The 23,797-nt window shown below is 38.5% G+C and overlaps 1 protein-coding gene across 2 annotated transcripts in view; it reads right to left on the bottom strand.

Moving 5' to 3' along the window:
• IARS1 (isoleucyl-tRNA synthetase 1) overlaps positions 1–23,797 on the bottom strand; it is a 92,495-nt gene that overhangs the window by 24,675 nt on the left and 44,023 nt on the right. For both annotated transcript variants that reach the window (XM_048957822.1, XM_048957823.1), the window contains 12 exons: positions 23,210–23,336; positions 19,230–19,303; positions 18,544–18,738; positions 14,453–14,539; positions 13,796–13,879; positions 9,716–9,863; positions 7,343–7,463; positions 4,552–4,643; positions 4,087–4,164; positions 3,528–3,649; positions 403–505; positions 111–194 (listed from right to left, as the gene is read on the bottom strand). In XM_048957822.1, the coding sequence (XP_048813779.1) occupies positions 111–194; positions 403–505; positions 3,528–3,649; positions 4,087–4,164; positions 4,552–4,643; positions 7,343–7,463; positions 9,716–9,863; positions 13,796–13,879; positions 14,453–14,539; positions 18,544–18,738; positions 19,230–19,303; positions 23,210–23,336 (1,315 nt within the window). The remainder of the gene's footprint in view (positions 1–110; positions 195–402; positions 506–3,527; positions 3,650–4,086; positions 4,165–4,551; positions 4,644–7,342; positions 7,464–9,715; positions 9,864–13,795; positions 13,880–14,452; positions 14,540–18,543; positions 18,739–19,229; positions 19,304–23,209; positions 23,337–23,797) is intronic.

Genomic DNA, 23,797 nt, shown 5'->3' with positions numbered 1-23,797 from the left:
TACCTACTGAGTTATTACCACATACAGCGTGGGAAATCAGGATTTTGTTTCTTAAGATAACTGACTAACATACACAATCCAGTTAAGCATTATGGTCACGATGTTCTTACCTCAAGTATGTACTTCTCTAGAGACCTGATGTTTTCCAGAGCCTCTGGGTCTTGATGGATAACAACTACTTCTTTCAAAGGATACTGGAGAGAGGAAAAAAACAAAACCTTTAATCCGTCTTAATGAATATAACGAAATTCAGAAATCATTACATAATCATTTGAAGTAATTCACTGTTGAATTCTGTCTGCTATTCCCACCTTAATTACTCAGTTTCCCCAGTCTTATCCCAAAGTCACAAAGCCAGCGCATACTCACACGGTACTGGTAAGAAGCATTAAGAATTCTAACCTTTACTGGAATGGTTTTTCTGTCTCTGATTACTCGTCCAAGCTCAATAACAGACTGCAAACAAGAAACAGCATTTTCAATTTTTCTGTCGATCAGATCCTCCCTAAATTAAAAAAGGAAATGTTATAATGCTTCATCACATCTGCATTTGTTTGAGCAGATTTAAAATATTTGACCTAACTCCCTTAAATTTCCTATATATAGGAGACCCCTAATGCCCTGTTTGGGACTAAGTGAAAAATAAACACATTTCTCTTCTCTCTTTGTGGAGAAGATGGAGAAATAATTTACACTAAAACAAAATAAAAACAGCTGTTTTTAAACTGTGCTTTATTAGCACCTCTCACAAAATGGAGATGATGAATTGAGTCATACTCCCTGTTTTATTAGTATTCAATAAAAAGCAAGATTTACGTTCTTAATATTACAAGAAGATATAAAAAGGTATTATAAATAGAATACTTGTAATGACAATGAAATACCCATAATGGAACCAACTTGCTGGATCTCAATTTATCTTTCCCAGGAATTCTATGTACGATAGCTTGATGTTTTAGACAGTCCTGTCGTCTTCTCTGGCTTTATCATTTTAATACCCTGAGGCAGCTCCCCTCCTTCTCCTTTTCTTTTCCTTCAGTAAGCAGACATGCATGTCTTGTTCCAAATGTACTAACATCCAACAGATTTGAGAATGAGGTTTTCCTGATTTCTTGAGAAGCTGCATAATTTGAACAGATCCTTTAAAACTGCCCAAGTGTCATATCAAAGGTACTGCTGTGAAAAAGCACAGTTGTGAATGTAACAAAGTTGTCAGCTGCACTGGGATGAAAACCACATATTTGATAATGACTGCCCAGAAAAAAAACTGCTAAAGCAAGACTGATTCCAGGCGGCCACATCTTCTGCACTAGGGCTTCAATTCAAATATCACTACCTTTTCTGAAGCTTCTGTTCATCCAAGATCCAGTACCTATAACAGCCTGCAAAAAATCCTGGAAATATGTAGATTGCACAACGTAAAATTGAGCCCCCACAAAGGGTTGAATGGTACAGTGTAGCAGTGTTTCAATGTCACCTGCTGTTATTTAACAGCACTGTAGAGCAACAACATGAGAATAGCTTTGATGGTTTGCATGCATGCCCACAAATGCAACCAAGTAATACTTCTGTGGGCTTTGTAACACAGGTATTCATTCAAGGTCAGTTGTGAAAGCGGCCAAGTCCTTCAGCTTTGTCACTGCATAGCCATCATATTGTCAGAGGCTAAAGAAATACCTGCTAAAGCTGCACCAGTGAAGTTTCTCACATCTCTTTCTTGGCTAACAATATTTTCCTCACGCTGCCATTAGAAAAACATTCCAAGAAAAAAACACAACAATGCGCTTAGCAACTTGACGTGAAACTAAATCCTCAACAATAATTCAGCTTTGAAAACATGTCTTGTAACCAGACAAGGGGAAAAATTGATACGCAGGGGATCCAGTAAATTAGACATACTTCTAGCAGACAAAAACCAAAGCAAATACAACAAAAGGGAAAACTGTGCAGCCACTCAGATGCATGCATCTGCACAACGCAGCACTAACAGGAATAAAAGAAGCTACTAAGTCACTTTTAAACACCCATGCTAAGTATATGCCTGATCTGAGCTCCTACAAATCAGCTCCCTATCCTTCCATTAGCCCATGCTCCAGGAACTCAAAAGCATTTCTGATAACTCACGAGCTTCACATTCAATTTCACATTCTTTACAGCACTTTGCCAGAGAACAGAAAATCAGCACCATCATTACAGGAATCTCAGACTCCTTGCTCAAAAGCTCTCACTACTAAGGCAAGCAGAAAGAGCATAAGACTTCCTCAAAGGTTATATAGCATCCATCAAAGAAACAACACTACTACAAGGTTTGAATTCTTAAACTCTCATGTAAAAGATCAAGGTCATCTCCTTTTTCTTAAGGGCTTTTGGAATGAGCTGCAATGCAAAAAGAAAAGAAGTGTGGTTCTCTCACATCCAGTGACTAATAGCAGACTGAAGTGCAGGCACTAACTCAACACACAAATGTAATACCAAGGCACTAATGAGTTAGTGATTACTGTAATACAAGTGTCTCCTTTGGCTGGACAAAAGAAAAAAAATAAACAACACACACCCCACCCTTTAGGAATCAAATTCTAACTGGATCACGCTGACAATCCGGAGCATATGTCCAATACAACCCTTGTGGAGCTAAACCTTTCTGAGACATGTGAGACAAACACAAAAAGCCCTGACCACTAGCATTCAAACAGATGATCCATCCGGAAAGCTCTCCTGTATCATGCATTCTCTTACAAGAAAGTGGAAATCTCTGGACAATTGTCTAAATCTGAAGCCAGGAGAACTCACTCTACTGGCTCCATATGTGGTCGACACAAAACAATAATTCCAATCCACATGGGATTTGGCATCAGCATTTGCTCAGAAAGGCCGAGAGACAAAGCAACTCCAGCATTCTTACAATGGTAGAGCACGCAAGGAAGTTTCATAATCTTTTTGGGCTTCTTATAGGTAGACATTTTAGCTTTTTGTCAGCACTTTTTGAAGAATAAAAAGGACATTCCTTGTTCGTTTGCACAAAAAGAAAATCAGCACCATCATTACATGAATCTCAGACTCTGTGCTCAAGAGCTCTCACTACTAAAGCAAGCAGAAAGAGCATAAGGCTTCCTCAAAGGATATATAGCATCCATAAAAGAGACATTACAACAAGGTTTGAATTCTGAGTGGGAAGCATGCATTCCTCCCAAAAGCTTTCTGTCTTATCTCTACAACTCTTTAACTGAGAATTCTGCTGCCTAAACGCAGAGAGAAAATTCACATTCAGTGTCAGAGCTGGGAATTGTATTGCTAAAGCTGTGTCCTCCTACAGAAAAGGGGCTAACAGCCAGAGCTCAATGAAAACTTGAACATTCTTCATTTGTAGAAAAAAAAAGTCTGAACTACCATCTTAAAACTCTTCCATTCACATTACTGAAGCAGCATTTTCCTTTTACTCAAAGCAGTTTTAAACAGGCTTATCCAGAATAATAAAAAATAGAAAAACCAGTAAAAACTCACTTTGCACCACAGCAGATACCTCTTACCTCACTGGGGGAAGCATGAGGTAGTGGATGCTTTCAGTATTCTTCTCCTGAACCGAAGCTGGATCAATAAGTGTCTTCAGATTCTGGTACATCAGTTCAGTGATAAATGGAGTATATGGAGCCTGTAATGTTGCATTCATTCATTATCATTTCTTTATTGTTTGTATAATCAGTAATGCTTACGAATTACATGAGGACAGCTCACCAAAAACAGAAAGCTCAGTGTCCTTGATACATACCTATGAAGTTACTCAAAAAGCAGAGTGAAATAAATGGTACTACTTATTGACATTCTTCCTCAGCTCCATATGCTTGATTACCACATAAGAACTCTGAATGTCTCTAAGCTAGGTGGCATTTGCATTCTTTACAGTAGCATTGGCCAGACAAGCCAAAAAAAGGAGAAGGTGGGAAATGAGCACGCCAGCAGCAATACACCTTCTCTCCTCATGTCAGGAGAGAACTCTACACCTTGAGTTTCTATGAACAACTCAAAAGATGCATGCTTTTAGAGTAATTACATTTTTAGAAGTCAATCGGTCGGCTGTAATTGTCTTACCATAAGTCTGCACATGGAAAACAAAACGCTGAACAAGGTTTCCAGGGCCATAATGCAGTCCTCAGTCCCGTTCTCACCCTATTCAAAGCATTTGTCAAAATAAAATTAAAAATGAGTTGGGGAAAAAAACCTAACCAATCACCATGTCAGGATCACTATACACGCATTTCAGTTAATTCCCAAGATTTCCTATATTAATGCAATGAACTGTATTCTTTTTGTTCAACCCCACCCAGTAAATGAAACAAAATTACTGTCCATTTTGTTTGCTTGGTTGGTTTTCCTCAAAGCAAAGAGGAAAAAAACCCATTTATTTCTCATTTCCACTATCAGGTACAGACTGACAGTATTTTAGAACAGCATAAAGATTTTTGTGTAACATCAGGAAGCTGCTATGTATGAAGTTAACACAGGCCTGGATTTTGTTTTTTGTTTTCAGTGCAAGACACAGAAGAAGATGCATACCTTCAGTCTTCTGCGATTCATTCTCACATACCAGTTGGTCAGAATGTCTACAAACTTCACTAACCGAGGCACTACTGTGTACAGCCTGTAAGCTAGAGGGGAAAAACGTGACTGTAGGTAATATTGGCTCCCTCCATCGAGCCTCTCACTTAAATAAATACTTTATCATTAACAGCTCTGTGATAACATCAAACTTTATCAGAAACACTTTTGTAAGTAAGATTAAAAACGCGATTACAAACACTGTTAAGACCACATTAAGAAATTACACATCATTGTTTCATGCTTCAAGACAAGTATCTGCCACCAAATTACTTCCCTAATCCTACGCAAACATGCATTATGGAAGCCTTATGCTTTTATCTGACTCGCAAAGAGGATAGTGGATAAGAGACCATTAATCGTGAAGGATTTGACAAATCCTAGATTTGTGCATGCTATAAATACAGCCGAGTCACCACGAGTTCAACGGAAATTATTGTAGAATCATACGATGAAGTTTCATTATCAATTACTGCCAGTATCTTTTTTTGTTGGCCTGATTTAAAATGAGACACCTATTTCAATTAATTCGGGGATAATTATTTGCTTTTTTTTTTTTTTTATTGTTTTCCCCAAGAAATACAGTAGAAAAGAATAAAGTAACAGCAAACCTGACAAGATAAGACAAATATAAATGTATTCTCAAGTTCAGTGCAACATGAAAGCATGGAGAATCACCAGCCAAAAAAAAAAAAAAAAAAAAAGAAGAAGGAAGAAGCTCATCAAGAGCATCTTACTGCAATGAGAAAAACCTTGACTTGTTCACATGAGTGTTTTTCTTTTTTTTTAACCTTTCAAAGCTTAAATATTACACAGTTTATGTTAAACTTGTACGCAACTTCTTTAAAAAGCAAGGTATTTTTTCATCTCAATTTTGAATCAGTTCCATTAATCAAACAACTACTGAATAAAATGGATCTTTCAGAGCCTTGTTACACTTGTCACTGCATTTTCTAAAACAGAGATCTCTTTAAGGTAGAGGGCTGGTATTTAAACCTAAAAAAAAAAAAAAAGCCCTCAAGAGAGTCATGCCGTGATAGGGAAGAAATTATTTATAGGGGAATCTGTATTTCTGAGAAGTCACAGAATGCCTTAGTTTGCAAGGGCCCTTACAGCCCACCCAGTTCCAACCCCTGCCACGGTCTGGCTCCCCCCATCAGATCAGGCTGCCCAGGGCCCCCTCCAGCCCATCCTTGGGCAACTCCAGGGATGGGGCACCCACAGCTGGCCAAACACCCAGCTCTTTTCTAACTGTGATTTATGGAGTTAGGAAACTAGTTAGAAAAGCAGTAAGGAACAGTACACATTTCACAAGAGATTCAAGTTAGCCTGAAAACAACCCTTTTTCATTAGCTTCAATTTTCCCAAAAAAAACCTCAGAGCAGATCTCTAGCTTCTAGCTGCAATCATCTTCCTACAAATACTATTTACAAATACTATTTCCTTCCCAGTTCCATACCCAAGATCTCAGGTATACACATACTTTCCACTCTCCCTCAAAATTTTTTTCCTTCCTATAAGGAGCATGAAAACTTGGATAGGCTCAATTTCTGGGGGGTAACACATGAAATGCACAACACCATCATTTGGTAAGAAGGTGGCTCATAGGAAGAACTCACATTTCTAACAGACAGACAAAACAAAAAAAGCCCTTTGTAGCTTAAGGATTCTTTTCCTTTAATGAGATATTTTTAGATGACCTCACCTAAGTTTTATTACCAAAATAACAAGCTTGATTTACTGCAGCAAGATAATCATATTTAACTTCTTGGTGAGAGTGAACACGCCAGTCTAAGACAGGGAACACAAGAGAGGATTGATGCAGAAGAGGATTGTCCTGTATCCTTAACCCCAGCTTTATCTATCACCCCGTTAATGCCTTCTTTCCCCAGACCTAAGTACACCTGTGGAAGGCTTCTAAAAATTCTTCTGAGGGCAACTTCAGATCATTGGAACTGGGGGGGGGGGGGGAGGTGGCATTCATTTGCTCATAAACAGTGACTGGAATGACAAAAGCCACCTCCCTTCCAATGCTAAGGAATCCAGTGTCTTTAAAGATCCCCAAACTTGATCAGATCATGACTTCATCAGCAAGATGGCAAGATTGCTGAATCTGACTACTCCAGGGGCTCGTCTCTTCTTTTTGCAATTTAAACAGTCTACATACAATATGAACATTAAGAGTTATGCAATGATCAAAAGGACAACATATGCAGAAGAAAAAAAAGCAAGGATCTTTTTAAAGCTAAGTTGTATCCCAGCAAATTCTGCCCTGCTTTACAGATTTCCCAGAATGATTACAAATAAATGCTCTCCATGCAACAATGCAAGGAAGTTTGTTCCCTCACACCCATGTACTGCTCAAAAATATTTTTTAGCTGATTTAATCACTGGGAACTTTGGCATTGGTTGTTCTTTTTTTGCAGCTTCCCCAGTTGTTATTTCACTTTCTCTTCACTGCCATCTTTTAGCTACTGTAATAGTACTATCAATTGCCCCAAGCACATTAGAAGTTATAGCTAGAAGCTGCAGCACCAAGTTGACAGGATTAGATGTGACAGAAGTGCCTCCTTACCTTTCAAAATCTCAGCATAGCAAAATCTGTGTTTACACCCACACAAACAGCATTTGATATATTACACAGTACCCAGTTTTATCCATACGTCTCAAGTAGAACGTGGAGGTCTGTGGGTGAAATAGCTCATTCTCTGATCAAAAATTCCACTCACCCCACCAAACACATGCATACCTGCCATTTCAGCTTTGAAGAACTGAACGAGCGACTGGGTGAAAGAAAGAATCCATTTATCCATGATGTTATTGCTCTCCTTAACTGTGTTCTCATTGTAAAGGAATTCTCTTCCCTCATCCTATCATCAACATAAAAACACATTTTCAAGTCATAAGGGTTTACATTCAAATCTTTGTATCAAACCACCTGTCAGTCCTAACTACCTTGTCACCTTTGCTGTGTTACACTATTTCCTAAGAGAGAAAATTAAATTCCAGGAAGATGTAACAGAAATAACCAAAGAAAACCTGGACTTCCACTGCTCCTGATCTCACCACTCAACACTCCCAGCTGCAAAGGAGTCCTGTTATTTCCATCTGTTAAGCAGACAAAATGTAGCACAGCACACAACAGTATGCAGCAGCTCCTTCCCTGCTTGCAGTGTAAATCACAGCCCCCAGACTCAGAGTAGGTCTCTTGAATTTACATCACTCTTATCTAGGAGAACTCTGAAATGTTTACAAGAAATACAATGACCAACATGAATTGTATCTGGAGGAATGACATTGAAAAGATATAATTTTTAAGATCACAATTTCAGCAGGGTAAAAAACAGAACAAAGTAACCATCCTCACTAAGAAAACCAAACAATGCGGGTAGAATTTTAGGCACCCCAACAGTGCGCTTTGTTGTTACCAGAACAGCAATGAAGAAATTCTGTAACACTTCACAGATTCTGCAGGATACTGTAAGCAAGGCCATAAGAAAGAACAGTGCCCAGTGCATGAACTGCCTCACCTCCAGGCATATGTTATAGCCAGCTGAAAATGAAGCTGGGAGGTCTGCTGGTTTGAAATTGGAGTTACTGCTGGGTTTTAGAAGTCTTTGAACTTTGCCTTCCCTCAGAATCCAGGTAAAAATTCTGCTTGGATTATTTAACCCAATAATTATGCATCCACTTACGCAGCATAAAGGAAAAGACTCTTAGAATAAAAGTATATCTGTGCCCCCAGAAGTGCAGCAATCCCAGAGCTAGGTCAGCAATCGTTAAACCGACTTCAATTATGGAGGTAATTGCAGTAAGCAGAAAACTATTATTAGACTTCACCCAAGACAATGAGATTGTAGTTTCTTACAGGAGGTAGAATACAATGAAAAAAGTTGTTAAAACCTGAGCATTAAATCCAATTTAAGCAGTATCAGCTCCAATAGCTCATTATTTTGTCTAATTCGGTGCAAAGAAACTGTTTCACTGCCTATAAAGACGACGTACATCTGTTGAATCACCAAAGCTATTTGCTTAAGCACCTGGACTTTCCACTGGGGTCTTCCATCCTCTAGTTGTGAGATTTAATGGGATCACAGCAAAGCACACATTAGATAATTTAGAGGTTAAACAAAAGCTGAAATCTATTTGTGGGCAATGCACAAGGTTGTCTGATAAATGCTGCCTAGGGATCTTGAAAAAAGATTCATTAAATATTAGGCTCTGAAGCGACCAGACTTTCTTCCCAAAAGGGGCTGTTAAAAAGATAAAGTCATTTATTTAAGTCAGCCATTTACTGTATTATTTATTGAAGTCAGCTGCCTTTATGGCTTCAAATGGCAGCTCTCCAAAGTGATTAAACTGCCACTGTAATCTCATGTGTACTACAAGGTTGGGACTTTTTTCCCCACTCCCATGTAAGTCTGCACGAGCAAGCTGGAAACTTTATCACTAATCTTAGCTGAAAAAAATAAAAATGGTTTCAACAAAACCTATACAACATACATGCAAAGTCTTCAGTTCAGAAGAAGTATTACTATAGGAAATATTCATCTTGCTTTCATTCTAGAAGCATAGAAACTCATGTAATCTATCCAGCATTTTTACTTCAAATTTAATCTACAAGTCCAAAGCGTTATTGCAAATGATTTACCTTTCTTTCCATTTCTTTTTTTAAGTTACATTTAATTTTTAAAAATAATTAACTGTCAACATCACAGAAGGCAAACATATTGCTGTGGCTTATGTGTTGTATCAAGTATTCCCAAGTTAAATACTTTTATGCAGATTCATAATTAAAGTCACAGTACATGAGTTCGTTCAAGAAATTGTCACAGCAGCTGCTGCTGAAAATGCCTTTCCTTTCATTACTTATTTGAAACTCTATTTGTTTTAAACCTGTGTGCTATTAAGCAATGTTCTCAGAGCAGAGGAACTTGCAGTGTGAGTACAGGCAATCTGAATTACCTAGGAAGCCAGCCTTGCTTTGAGTAAGAGGCTCAAGACCAGGTGGTCTACAAAGAGCTCTCTGCAAACCTAAATCTCTCTGACACTGCTCCACAGTAAGAGGGGAAAGTGCACAAAACCCTTCCAGTTGGCATTATGATGCTTGAGATATCCATACCTTATGCTGCAGGATGTGAACGTTCTGAACTAGGAAGCGATATGCATTGTACCAGGGCAGGAAGACATCCTTCAGTATGTCCCTTACTCCTTCCTCTTTAAATCTCAAGTTTTCTGCTCTTACCACTGGAGAATTGATAAGATATAACCTGAAAACAAGAACATATAAAAGCTTAAGACTGAATATGGTAACAAAAACGTGTAAGCACACAGTGAATTCTAAGAGCTGCACAGCAAGAGAAAGATGCTCAAATAAGTAGCCTCATACTGAGAACCCTGAAAAGGACAATTCTGTAAGCAAGTTACATTCTGAACATAAGGCAATTTACTTTCTAGTGCCACAGGATTACTTTTATAATCCTGCATACCGATTTTGAATCAGAATTTAAATTTTATTTTATATTCTAGAAGTTAATTGGAGTGCCAACAGGTAGTCTGAAGCTATCACAGTATCAAAACAAGCAGTGAATATAAAGGATTAGTGTTTATCTTTAGAAGGCCACCTGATATTTTATTCCCTTGATAACAACAGTGCTTTTTACTCAACCTAGATAATTTTGCCAATTAGAAAAAGCTTCAGGCCCACTGCAAACAGGGCTGAGGAGCAATGCAGAACAGACAAATCAGTAAAACAGCAGAAAGCAATGTCACCAAGAAAATCAGTCCAAAAAGAGGAACAAAGATTTGCCTCTTGCAAGTACAAACACGCCTAAGCTCCAGAAGTAGCTCTGAAAGAGCAAAGCAGAGGATTCAGATGAACCCGACCCTGCCACAAGCAGCCTCTTTCAGAACCAGAGCGCCTTCAGCCAAGGATGCACGAAATCTGCTCTGCCCAGCAAGATCCTCCTAGCATCAGTCTCTCTTAAGCCAGCAGCTCCTCAGCACACATCCCGGGCTTCCTGACTGACTGAGTTTGTAAAAAACAAAACAAAACAAACAAAAACCCAAAAACCAAAACCAAACCACACAACACCTTCATAGACTCCCCATTTTATTCCCTGAGACACACTGGTATCTATCAAGCTAACTGAAGAAAAAAGAAAAAAAAAAAACAGATCTTACTCAGGTATCATAAAACTTAAAAAGAACTTGATTTAAATATATTTCATTTAACTTTCTGAGTTCAAAATAAATAAAACACTTTTAGGAGACTTTGCATTTCTCAATAAAAATGAATTTATTAACTCATTTCTTCACGTTTTCTCAACATTAAAAATCGTGATTCTAAACTAATCTATCTTCACAGACACTTCTTTTAGGAGGTTTTAAAACTTAATGTGGTCTGACACAGCACATTCAAAAATATCAGACCATAAACTCTCCAGAGAGGCTCCCTGCATGAAAATCAGAACACAAAAACAGAGCTGTCTGAGCGAACAGACAATAATGCAGGAAGATCAGCAGAATAGAAATGGGCATTTTCAGAAATAGATTTAAAAAAAAGTATTTTCAAACATGATAGCTGAAGTCAGATTATGGATTTACAGAAGCAGAGAACAATTAGACACGATAACGAACTAGAGATGAACCAGTAAGCCCTGATATGAAATCAGAATTTATAAACATGCATTTAACCAAACCTCCCATCGCCACTATTTGTGTATGTGCTTATCACTTGTTTGTTGGAGAACTCAAACATAACTTCGGTCCTAATCTGAGAGCTACTCTGGCACTCACCCAGAATCCATTTCCATGCTGGCTGGCAGTTAAGGAATCTAAGAACAAACCACAAACTGCCTCCACTGTTTACCATCACAGGAGGAAGCAGCATAAAACTAATCCCAACTCCGAAGTACCCATTAAGCTGCACCCACCTCAGCAGCACTCTGAAGAACCTGACTACGAGAAATCACATTATCTCTAACAACAAGAAACTAAAGGCAAAGTAGCTGTCCAAGGCTACAGGCTTTTGTTTGCTTTGGTTTTCAATACAGCAGATCTACACTGCCTTACAACAGGTGAATGCTAGGAGACTGCTGCCTTGTGATATTGTCCCTGCAAAGATACTCGCACCAATATCCATATGGGAAAGAGAAAGGTGATACCTGATGATGGAGGACTTGTAACAATTTGGTTAGACCTGGTGATACCAGGCATCGAGCACAAAGCAAAACCTTCAGATCACACCAATACAGGGAGCTGACAGAATAATGCACGAGAGGTAACGCAGTAACCTTCTTTTCACCTCTCTAAAGCAGCAGCCTATGTTGTTTGTTCTGCATCTTAAGAACAGAGAGTATAACAACAGCAATGCCTACCTCAGAACACAGGAAAGCAAAGGGACAATAAGGACTATGGCAAGAAAATTCTCTTTCCAACATAACTAACACCTATCTGACTCTGGAAATATATGAAGTTTTTGGCAATGCTTACAGATTTCACATAGCACTCAAGCTTCAGGAAACATAAAATTGGACTTTAAATTCACTGTACCACCAAGCTATTTATTCTATTTACCCATACCATATTCACTTAAGTAGCCTACATGAATATTTTCTGTTGATCTGTTTATTAAGTTACTGCTAGAAATAGTTGAGAACTACAGTTGAAGTGTATAAATATTCTTTATTTATATGTATGTGTGCATGTACACACGTTATGCAAAAGCTAAAGAAACTCTGCAGGGAAAGCAGTGCCAAGGAAAAACTCAATTGCAGCTTTTTCTATAAACAGAACACATCAAGCGCTTCAGTGAATAAGCACAGACAACTGAATCACAGAACTCCTTCCATAAATGAGCCCGGTCTGTAATGCTTTTTACTCTCTATGTGGGTGTAGGTATAAATAAATGTGACATTAAAGAATGAGTATACAGGCAGAAAAATGAATTAGCTTTCCAGAAAACAAAAAACATGAATAATGGAAGCGTAACTTCTGGTGTTTCAGATTTAAAACCAAAAAAGGCAGATTGCTTCAGCTGAAACACCACTTGTGATTTAAAATCTCTGCTATGAATAACTCAAAGTCTTTTCACTCATTGTTTCAGCTACAGATTCGCTGACATTCTGCTAAATAGACCTTGACTATTTTTAAAGAACAATTCGATTGAATTTGAGAAATCTATCCAACACTCCATTGTTAGCATATACACAAAGATCATTTACGAGGTTTTTAAAATGCTAAAGCTTGAAAAAAATAAAGAGCTTTGCATCCATTTTTCTTTTTAAATCATCTAGAATACAGCAGTAAGTGTCTTACACAAATAAAAACCCCCAGCACACAAAGCTTTTATTCGGACCAATCCTTGCTACACACAATTGTAGCCTATAATGAAATGTGTGACAGCCTGTCTTTCTTATATATATTATATATAAACAGGATTACATGACTCCTGAGAAATGCATAAGTAGTACACTCAGTTATTAACACGTCTTTATTGCACCTTTATCTCGAGGTACCACTTCACACACCCAGTTAGAGTATCTAGACAAAGTACCAGGCAACTGCATAATTACATTTATAGGTTTGGATAATTTTAATGAAACACTTCAGCTGTGTGCTTAATCTCTGATAGGACAATTTATGTACACACAGAAAGCTGCTCCACTTCTGCTCTTCTGGTTTCACTGCCACAACTACATACTGCATACTTCAACCAACAGAAAAGAAAAACTCTCTTCTTAGAAAAAGATAATATAAGCAGCATCAAATCTGGGTAGTAGGCAGCAAGTGTTCCACAAGCAGTTAGCAGAAAACTGATAGGACTGATTCATACAGATACAATTCAGCTCTCAGTAGGTAAATTCAAATATTAGCTGCAGTAGCAGACATGCCAGCCTGAGTAGTATCGTCCTGTAAAAACAGCTGGAGACATTTTCAGACGAGAAGTCTGCATTCAGCACAACACCTTCAGCCTGCACCAGCCTGGAAGGCAGATATAAAAGAGCAGGCACTAACTACTGCCAAGTTCTTTAGGTCACCTGCTCAGCTTGTTGGCTGCCATACGTGTCCGGTGCTTTTCAAAACCAACATCTTCTTACTTCTAGTAGTCAAATACCTATCAGCAGCCCTACTGGTGCATGTATATTATAAACAGTAAACTAAAACAGATTTTACACTAATTTAAAAAAAAAAATCCTACCTTAGTGCATCAGCTCCATAACTATTTACAATAGCCATTGGATCAGGATAATTCTTCTTCCTTTTGCTCATTTTTTGGCCATCACTGGAAAACATCAGATTGCAGAAATAAATTCAGAATTCACATAATAAATAGGCAAGTAAATAATTCCTCCAAATCCAGCTTGTTTTTTTCCAGTCCTATTACATCCTTGTTAACAAAGACATAGTAATACTAGCACACCACTTCACTGTGAATGTTGAACCCATGTGAGCATCAGAAGAAATATCCAGAGGACCCCAAGTTACACATTCAACTAGTAAATCCATCTTCCCTGGAGAAACTGGGGGAAACACACTTGTTTTGCCAGCGGGTAGGAGAGACTGACTCAAAACAAGGTGTAATTTCAAATACTACATTTGATTCCCTTTTCTTTTACAACTACATTTCTAATCTCATTTGCTCTGCAATCATACAGTTTGTTTCCCATCCCTTCCTATCCTGATTTGCTACTCATTTTCACTCTCTAGGAAAGACAAATCCTACTGGAAAGCAGCAAGTGCAACACTGGGATGTGTAAACCTCACACTCTTGAGTTCATGTCAGGTTTAATTTACAATTAAAAAAAATTAAATTCCTTGAACACAAATCAGTTTGGGAAAGAACTTATATACCAACCTGGCAAGAACCAGGCCATTTACAATTACATTCTTGAAAGGAGGTCTTCCAAAAAGAGCAGTGGACAGCACCAGCAAAGTGTAGAACCTGAAATGAGACAACGCAAACATGACTTTCCAAATACACTCAGCTAATATTTGCTGAAGTACCATTCATTACAACTGAAATTCTCATCAACTGCTGTGTACCTTAACAAACTTGAAAATTACGTATGCGGAGCATTAATGTAGCAAAGAATCAAAATAAGAGATTACTGTAAATAGATCTCTTCAATAGACCTTATTTTTCTGCTTGCTCAGGTGTGATCTACTAGTCCAAGAGGACTGAAAAATTATAAAATCAAGCAACAGCAAAGTTGTGAAGAACTTTAATACAGAAAAGAGAATTCTGTTCTTCAACAAGCTTCTCATGTGCTCACACTGGACCCAAGGTCAAATGGGAACAAACACAACACGCTATTATTTTTCAGCCTAGCAAACAAGAGAACAGATAGAGCTAGGACCATTAAATAACTTTGTAAAGAGCACAGCTTCCTTATCCAATAGCCCTTGCTGGTTAATTCAGTCAGTTCCACAAGTTCCACTACAGCACAGGGCAATAGACCAACATGATCTCTCCTCATCACACCCCACAGATGTGTTTACAGATATTCTTATCAACTGCCCAGGGACAGCTGAGAACTCAGTGCTGGCACAAGCACACACATCTAGTGTTGAGTGTGTCAGCATTTGATTATACCTAAGAAATTAAGTGGAGGTGCACGATGTCAACGATGCAATCATACCAAACTCAGAGACAAAACGCTGACAAAAAGAAGATGGCTACAAAATGCTGTAGGTGGTGGCAACTTTTATGCAAGTAACAGGAGGGTGGGCCACAGCTGTCACAATTAAAACAGAATCACTGATGACTGCTTAGCAACCTTCAACCAGCATATGATTACATAAAAGCAATTACTTCAGAATAAGGCATAGAAAGTTATACTTTGGAACTAATCATTTTCAACAAGATTTTCTGGAGAAACACTGAAATGGAAAAACTTGGTCTGCACGTTCTAAAATAGTTTTTATCAAAAACGTTGCATGTAACTGGAAAAGCTGGTATCTGTGGGTCAGCAGCTCTGCAGAGGTTGCTGGATGCATTACTGCACACATGGCTTACATGACAGCTCAGATGCTTGTCCCTCAGACAGGCTTTTAACTCTCAAAATTACCATCATTCACACTGCGGGATACAAATTCTCTCTGTTAAACTGCACTGTAATTGCATGACATTCAAGTAACACTGCTCCACCTGCACACAAAAGCACCATCTCCCTTCATTTTCAGCCTTCTGAAGAAAGCCTCTGAACACAAATACCTAAACATTTAGGCTGACGATCAATAATACCACCCAGCCTATGAAGCTGACAGTTCATTACCACCTTAGCAATGCTTCATTATCTAGAAGTACTTCACTGGCCAACTCCCATCAATTTCTGCAAGATAGGCACAATTTCTCATCATTACAGCAGGTGTACTTTCAATTAATATTATTATAGATATATGTATAGAAGAGACTTCATACAGAAGAGACTTCAACACTGCTTGCCTTCAGAAATCTGCACAGATGCACCATGGGCAAGAGAACATGTATCCAAGTTTTGGTCAATTTTATGTTATTTACATGGTCAAATCTGATGCTACCCTCAGCAATGAGGTACCCTGGTTAACAACTGCAAGAAAGACCTTGAGAACCACATGCTTACATGCCACTCTTATGTCTCTTCTCATGCTCTCACATCATTCTTCAGATAACTCATTCTGAACACTGTTAAGGATTACCTCTCTGCACACCTTCTGTGGCCAAGAGATTTCAAACATAAACACTCAATTCTGACAGCTTCTTAGACTTCTCTGCTGCTTCATTCACCACATCTCAGCCTCGTTCTTAGGTTCGTGCAGATATACATACAGTCATCAGCCAAAACAACATAAAAAATGAACAGCGCAAAGACAGAGGTCCATTTCACAATCCCACATCTCACAACAACCACCTTCAACTGTGAATACCCTGTAGGTCACCATTCTCACTGTAACTACAAATCATCATCTTCCTACACACACGCACAAAGAAGTCAGAGACAGAACCTTTCCTCTTAGAAAGCCTTCCTTCCTCTGTCCAGGCTGGGAGTCTTTCAACCCAGCTACTCAACAATTTTTCCCCTCTGGCCTTCACAAATATAATTTATCTCCTTCACACACTCATCAGAAAGTCACAGTAAATATTCTCCTGGCTCATTACCTCGATCACATTCACTTCCCATCTCCAATGACTTTCTCCCCATCCCTGTTATGTTTGTATGAAACCACCAGACCTCCAGCTCCTGAGCACTTCCCCATGAGACAGCTCTTACCTCAAGTCAGTTGCAGATGCTGTTCTAACACAAACCCAATCTCTATTTTACATTTTATCACTTCACATAGGATGTTTCAAATAAAAACTACATACTGTATTCTTAATGCTTCAGACTACTATATTGCTGTTCACTGTACCCTGTTCTGGCACTGTCATACTAGAGAAAGACACACATGCCTTCTCTCTAAGCCACCTTAATTTTTTCCAAGACTGACAAATACATGAGAAAAAGAAAACCGAAGGCACACTAGTTTTAAGAATCGTTCTCAAAAAGAGCCTGAGAGAGCTTTACCTTCTACAAAGATATAGAACAAACCAAAAAGCCCATCACCTCGCATCCTTCCTTTCAGAAAAGGAAGGTGCCCTTCTGCCAGTCACTGAAGGCTAGCTGTCACCAAAGCACCAGCTAACAGACAAAAACACTGAAGGGAAAGTACAAGCATCGTGCACCTAGGTAAGCATTTAAGTACTCTGAACAACAGGTCAGACAGGTATCTGGAGATACACAGCAACTTGTATGCTGCAAAAATCATAAAGCAATCTACTGCAGGATGCACTGTGAAAGCCCTCATTTGCACACTGCCTACAGTACTCAAGCTGAAGCACAGTGAAGAATTCACCCTGAAATCCAACATTCAGCATTGCTTCTGTATTTTTCACCAGAATTTCTGAGTAGATCTTTTATCCACATAAAAATCCCAAACCCTTTTTGATTCTGTTGAGCTTTTCTAATTCAGTAGCTCCCTTGTTTCTTGTAAGAATGTTTATATGCTTCCTTACTCAAGCCTACGAAGTTTGAGACTCTTGCTCTCCACTTGAAATATGTAAAAGCTGACATTTTACTGCTTTGTTTGGGTTGTTTTGCTTTTTTTTGTTTGTTTGTTTTAATGAGGTAATGCTCCAATTTTAATGAGGGAATGCTCCAGAGGAATTTAACATTAGTAACTCAAGTTACTGGATGGAAACAGAAATTCCACTTGTACACAGACAAATGTATAAACCTTAAAAAAATCTCAACAATCTGACACTTAACGGAGCCAATCTTATTAGCTTCAAAAATAGAATAATCACTTAAGAATGCCCAAACTGTACATATGGAAGCATGCATGTATGCATGAGAACATAACCCAGAGAAAATCTGGGATTAGAGAAATATTTTCCAACAACCAAAAGCATTTATCCAGAGATGAATCAGTAAGCAGCATCACCCAGACCTTAAAAACAGATCTATAGTTAGAAAATTTTATTTTTGTGAACTATAGTAAGAGCTTAACACCACAAGGTTTCAATTAAATTTGGCTTTTTCCCCTTCTTAAACTCCAATCTCTAATTTAATCTAGGGAGCAAAAACTAATAGCCTGCACGTGGGCTTGAAATCCACAAAACTCTGACTTCTATTTCTGTCAAGGTTCAGTTCCCAGTAGATAAATCAAATTCTATAAAAACCTCGGTTGCTGAGTTTCTTCTTGATCATGCCAAAGATCTTCCCTACACAACATTTTTTACAAGAGCCAACCAAGATTGCTTGCTAGCATGTCATCTTTCAGCAAAATTTTCAGCATCAAGCCTCAGAACATCTTGTATTCTACTAAGAACAAACATCATAACTTAGCTATGCAACACTAGAGGACCATCCAGGTACAATAACTTGCCAGATATAGGGCAACACTGAAAAAATTATGGCACAGACTTACCATCCTCGGGTTTGGTCAATGCCTTCAGCAATGAAGTCAGCAGGAAAAGCATCTTCAAGTTCTTTTTTGTTTTCAAATGGATAATGCACTTGTGCATAAGGCATGCTTCCACTCTCAAACCAGCAATCAAAAACTTCAGGGACCCGGCGCAAAACGCCTTTGCCGCAGCGTGAAGGGATGGTTAGGTGATCAATGCTGTGGGAAAGAAAAAGACAGGGAAGTCTAAACAATAACAACAACTGGCACAAAACGTTAACGTGATGGTCGTACATCAGATGCGACAGGAGATTGTAGTTTTAGTGCTTCTTCCACAGGCAAGCATTTCCTTTGACATCTTCTGTAACTTAAAGATCTTTAAGAGATTTTGTATTAGCAGAGTCTAGGACAGAAGAAAGAATCACAGAATGGCTTAGGATGGAGGAGACCTTAAAGATCATTTAGTTACAACCCCCTGCCACAGGCAGGGATGCCAAGCACTGCATCAGGTTGCCCAAGGCCTCATCCAGCCTGACCAGGAATGCCTCCGGGATGGGGCACCCACAGCATCTCTGAGCAGCCTGTTACAGTGCCTCACCACTCTGGAGTAAAAAAATTCCTCTAAACACCTAATCTAAATCTCCTCCCTGGGAGAATTTCATATAACCATTCAACTACTTTTAACAACCAGTGAACAGTCCATGACTGACCTTTCCCGATGCAGATCGGTGACTTTCACTCCTGACAGCTCTTCCAGTTCTGCCATTGAACCAATACAAACTACCTGTAAGAGGCAAAATAATCAGTCTGTAACTTGCACATTGTAGCACCTTTTTTCCTCCTTCGGGAGCATTAAGACAGGTCAGTTAGCATCTTCCAAAGTAGCTGATATAGCTGAAAAGCCAACATCATTTTTGAGTAAAGTCCCCTTTTTCAAGAGGGCACAGCATGTTAGAGTTCAGAGATCACTGTCCTGATTTAATACAATCCTATTACAATAATTAGAGACTTAGAAGATCAAATGCATTCTTAGGGAGCAAAGAAGAAAGGGGGCTATTTGTTGTGCTGCTGTTTTTTTTGAACAGCCCATAAAACCAAACCCTCTGACAAACCCACAACGTGAACTTCCACACAAGTAGGAGCCTCAGATTCTAAGTTCACCTTCTGAAACTCAGGTAAGCTGCTACATAGCTCACAGCTGAGTGCATACGTACACTAAATTGCTCACACTAAAAGGAAGAGTCATTGCTAACAAAGGAGATCATGTAGAGAAACCAGCAAAAAGCTTCAGCAACAGATTTAAATCAATACCATAAAACGATGAAGAAACTAGAAAGAGAAGAAAATAATTTTTTCCCATCTTGCTGCAAGCTTAAATCATTTGCTCTTCCAAGCACTTACGACCCCCCCCCTCATTGAAAAGCAGTCATGACTCACATGCTGCCATCCTGATATAGATTTTATGGATCCAATCCCATACACTACCAGTACAATTTAGAAGTGCCATGGAAAAACCTGATTTTCGACACACAGATCTGACAAGGAGTTAAATGTACTAACATAAAGAAGCTGTAAGTAGGCTGGAAATTTTTCACATAAAATAACTTGCAAGATTGTTCTTGGATAGAAGTAATCAGCAAGTAAATTTCTACAGCTAGTCTTAAGTATATGTATATGTATACATAGTGAAATCACGAGTAGCTAAAAGGTTTTCATTTACTTAATTCTACAAAACTGTCATGAATTGCAGAGATGATAAAAATCAGTTTGATTTGGTTCTATGCCATGATTTTCCCAGTCTGATTCAACTGCTGATCTGCATTACTAATCAGAAAATACCAAGCAGAAAATACTCATAGGAGAAGCACGTAAAACCTCAAACTCCAGAGGAATGCAGACTCCATCATATGAGTAAGGCTGCCTCTATCTGGGTCAGAAGGGCAGAGCCACCATCTCAAGCACAGCTCATGAGATGCTTCAAGGCAACAGTACAGCACAGAGATGGTAATTCCTACATTAGGCTGCACCCATTTGTTTCTGCAGATTGGTGTACGCTCTCAAGTTACAGCTATGACTTCAGATATTTGTCTTTAATGGCAGGATCAGCTTTAGCAGGCAGGCCCCTTTCCTGACCTGCCATTCATCCTCCTCCACTTCACTTCTCATCCAGATTACCAAAATGAATGGTAGTTAATGCTAAATCAGCACCCAGAGGTCAGCAAGGCAAGAAGCAAGCAGAATAAGATTTGGGGCTGTTCAACCATGTTTTGGCATCACTGAAACCTAACATGAAATCAGAGGTCAAGGTTAAGTACTTCTTACAAGACATTCATTTATCCACTCTATCTATGTAAATTAGGCCTATCCATGTAAATCAGAAGATTAAAACCATCTTGAAGCAGTCCTTAATAAGTGTTAGCTTTCATTAGTTCCCTATTTCAGCCCTATTAAGTACTAATAATCCAAGAATGATAATTGTTCGTAAAAAGAAATAAGTCCATGTGGTGTATCAGTGCCCCACCAAGGCATTCTGGGATCTTTCAAGATAGCCTTCTAAATACCAATCATCGAAAAGAAATGAGTGCTGAGGTCAGCTGAGAGCCACGTTCCTGAAGCAGCCTCCAAGCAGACTGGAAACAGATCTGAAAGAGCTCCCTCCCACTTCAGCAGAGGACAGGTAGAGCGCTTTTGTTCCAAATCCATAATGCAGGACTGCTGTGCCTAAAGTAGAAGACGTCTCTCAAGTGAAGTGAGCGACAAGCAATGAAATAATCCATGAGAATTTCTGTTATATCACAAAGTATCTCACATTATGATTTATATTCAAATCCCATACAAGTAGACATTGTCCACTTTATTAACTTGTTGCTTCACTGAAAAAAATTATCCATTCTAAGAAAGATGTGCTCCTACACTGAGAAAAGCATTAAGATTCGAGAGCTTAAAAAGATTCAACTGCTTGCAAAAATGTGGTAACAGTCAAAAGCATTAGAAATTAAATTCCATTATGCGTGGAACACATGATAATTATGCTAAAATAAAAATAAAATAAAAGCTAAAATAAAACTGTAGGAAAGCAGATATTGATTTGTGATAAAATTCACTCTAGTACCAATTAATTCACTTTACTGTACATTAAATAAAAAACTGTTACTACTTCTCCAAGATTTAATATGCACAGCATAATTGCATGCGACAAAGTGTTCTTTTGAGAGCAATACATGAAGAGGAGCTTCAGCAATCTCATATGGCACTAGGCTGCATTAAAACTGAAGTGAGGAAACTACCTATATGAGAGTAGATGTCACACAGATATAAATACCATCAGTCCTGATGGAAAACTTAATAGTTTTAAAGCTATACCCCCACACGCCTAAGAAAAGAGTGAATATAAAAAGCTTGAAATTTAGCCTGGTCCAAAAATCATACTCAATTACTGAACCATACATGACATTTAGTCTCTAGAGTATGCAGAAACATATATAATATCTACAGCTAAAAACAGCACATATATTGGTGTTTCTATCATTATTTAAGAACCTGAAGCCCTAAGGAATATTTGCAGTTCATTTCCAAGAAAAGGTCAGTCTTACAACCTATATCATTAAAACAAATAAATCTACAAAGGCAAAAACTGTCTGTGTACACAGGGAACAGGACATCAAATGTGATGTTTTTAGGGGCACGCAGTGGAAGTGCAGGAGTTACGCATCCTTTACAGAGTCTTTTTCAGCTGCAGAAAGAAATCTAGAAGCACGTTTGGACAAGACTGAAAGCCTTCCCTCCCATCTAAAGAAAACCTTTATTCTGAACACAGCAATTCAATTTTAGCATTGATTCAAATCTTCTGGGTCTAAACTGTCAGCCCTCAAATTAAACTCTAACCAATATAAGGGAAGATAGAAGCACGTAGTTCACTGGTAACTTACAAGCACACTCATGGCATAAATACCATCCAAATGCCAAGGCATCAGGAACATTCATTGTATGGGTCTAATGGAACTAGTCCATGTAGAAAAATGAGGAAAAAAATACTTTTTACACTTAGAAACAGTTTTTTAAACTTGGTATCTTAACACTAAGAAAAAGCTATTACCAGAACTGTCTTCAAGTGTTCAGTTGAGCAGTGAATATTCATTCCTAGCACTACCATTATTTGCTTCCATCATTCCTCTAGATTTGTCTTTTTTACTTCCTGCTACACTCACACTTGTAGCAGCACCAATACATATTTCATATTTCTGCAGTGCTGGACTTGCTTTTACACCTCCAGCAATTCATTTGGCTTCAAGTAACAGAGTGTCAGAATTTCCAAAACGCGCTGAGAAGACTGAGTAAAGATCTCTTCCTTGCCATTTTCTCAATGCATTCCTATTCCATCAGCTTTCTCATCACTGAAAATTCTTCCAGGAAAGATAAATTTTAACACTTGTAAAAAAAAAAAAAAAAAAAAAAAAAAAAAAAAGAAAAAAAAAAGTAGTAAGGAAGATTGCTTGCCATTTTCAATCAAAAGCAGTGGAAATGTGCAAATGCACACACAAGTACATAAGCATATATCTACCTCCCATTATAGATACATAAGTTCCATTAGGACACAATAAGACAACAGCAGCCACAGTCTATCAAAATTAACAAGCAATACATAATACAGAGAGCATTTTCTTTAGAATGGGAGCTTTTGTTTTCCTACCTCTTCAAAATCATCACTGACCCACAGTGGGATGGGTGTTCCCCAGTACCGGTTTCTAGATATAGCCCAATCTCGTGCATCTTTTAGCCAGTTCCCAAAACGCTTCTCCCTCACGAAATCTGGAACCCTGATCCAAAAAGAAGAGAAATATTAGTTTCCTTGTAGATTGAATGTAGTGGTAAACTAATAAGAACACGAGTATTTAATTGCATCCACAAAGCGATTCATTTTGGAACACTGCAGAAATGGGAGCACGCTCAAGATAGCACAGTGGCTATTGCGAGCCTTATGAATTCACTGCACAAGAAGTAACACCATTACTTCTGCCCTTCTTTGAACTTGAAAAGCTACAGGTGTGAAAGACACCGCGTTCATTTTATTCCACAATGTGTCAGTGAAGATGTGCACAACAATGGACCCAATAAATACATACAACGTCCAAAAGTCCTCGGGATAATCCAACACTGGAAAATCACGGCTAAAGGTGGATAATAATTCTGCTTAATTTTACCTTCAGGAAAACTACTAGCTATTGCTTTCTGTCTGGAGATTTGGGAAGTCTTGAGTAATGACATGAAAAGACAAGCT

Source organism: Lagopus muta, chromosome 11, assembly GCF_023343835.1.
Source record: "Lagopus muta isolate bLagMut1 chromosome 11, bLagMut1 primary, whole genome shotgun sequence".
NCBI lineage: Eukaryota > Metazoa > Chordata > Aves > Galliformes > Phasianidae > Lagopus > Lagopus muta.
This window is presented reverse-complemented; position numbering and strand designations above follow the sequence as displayed.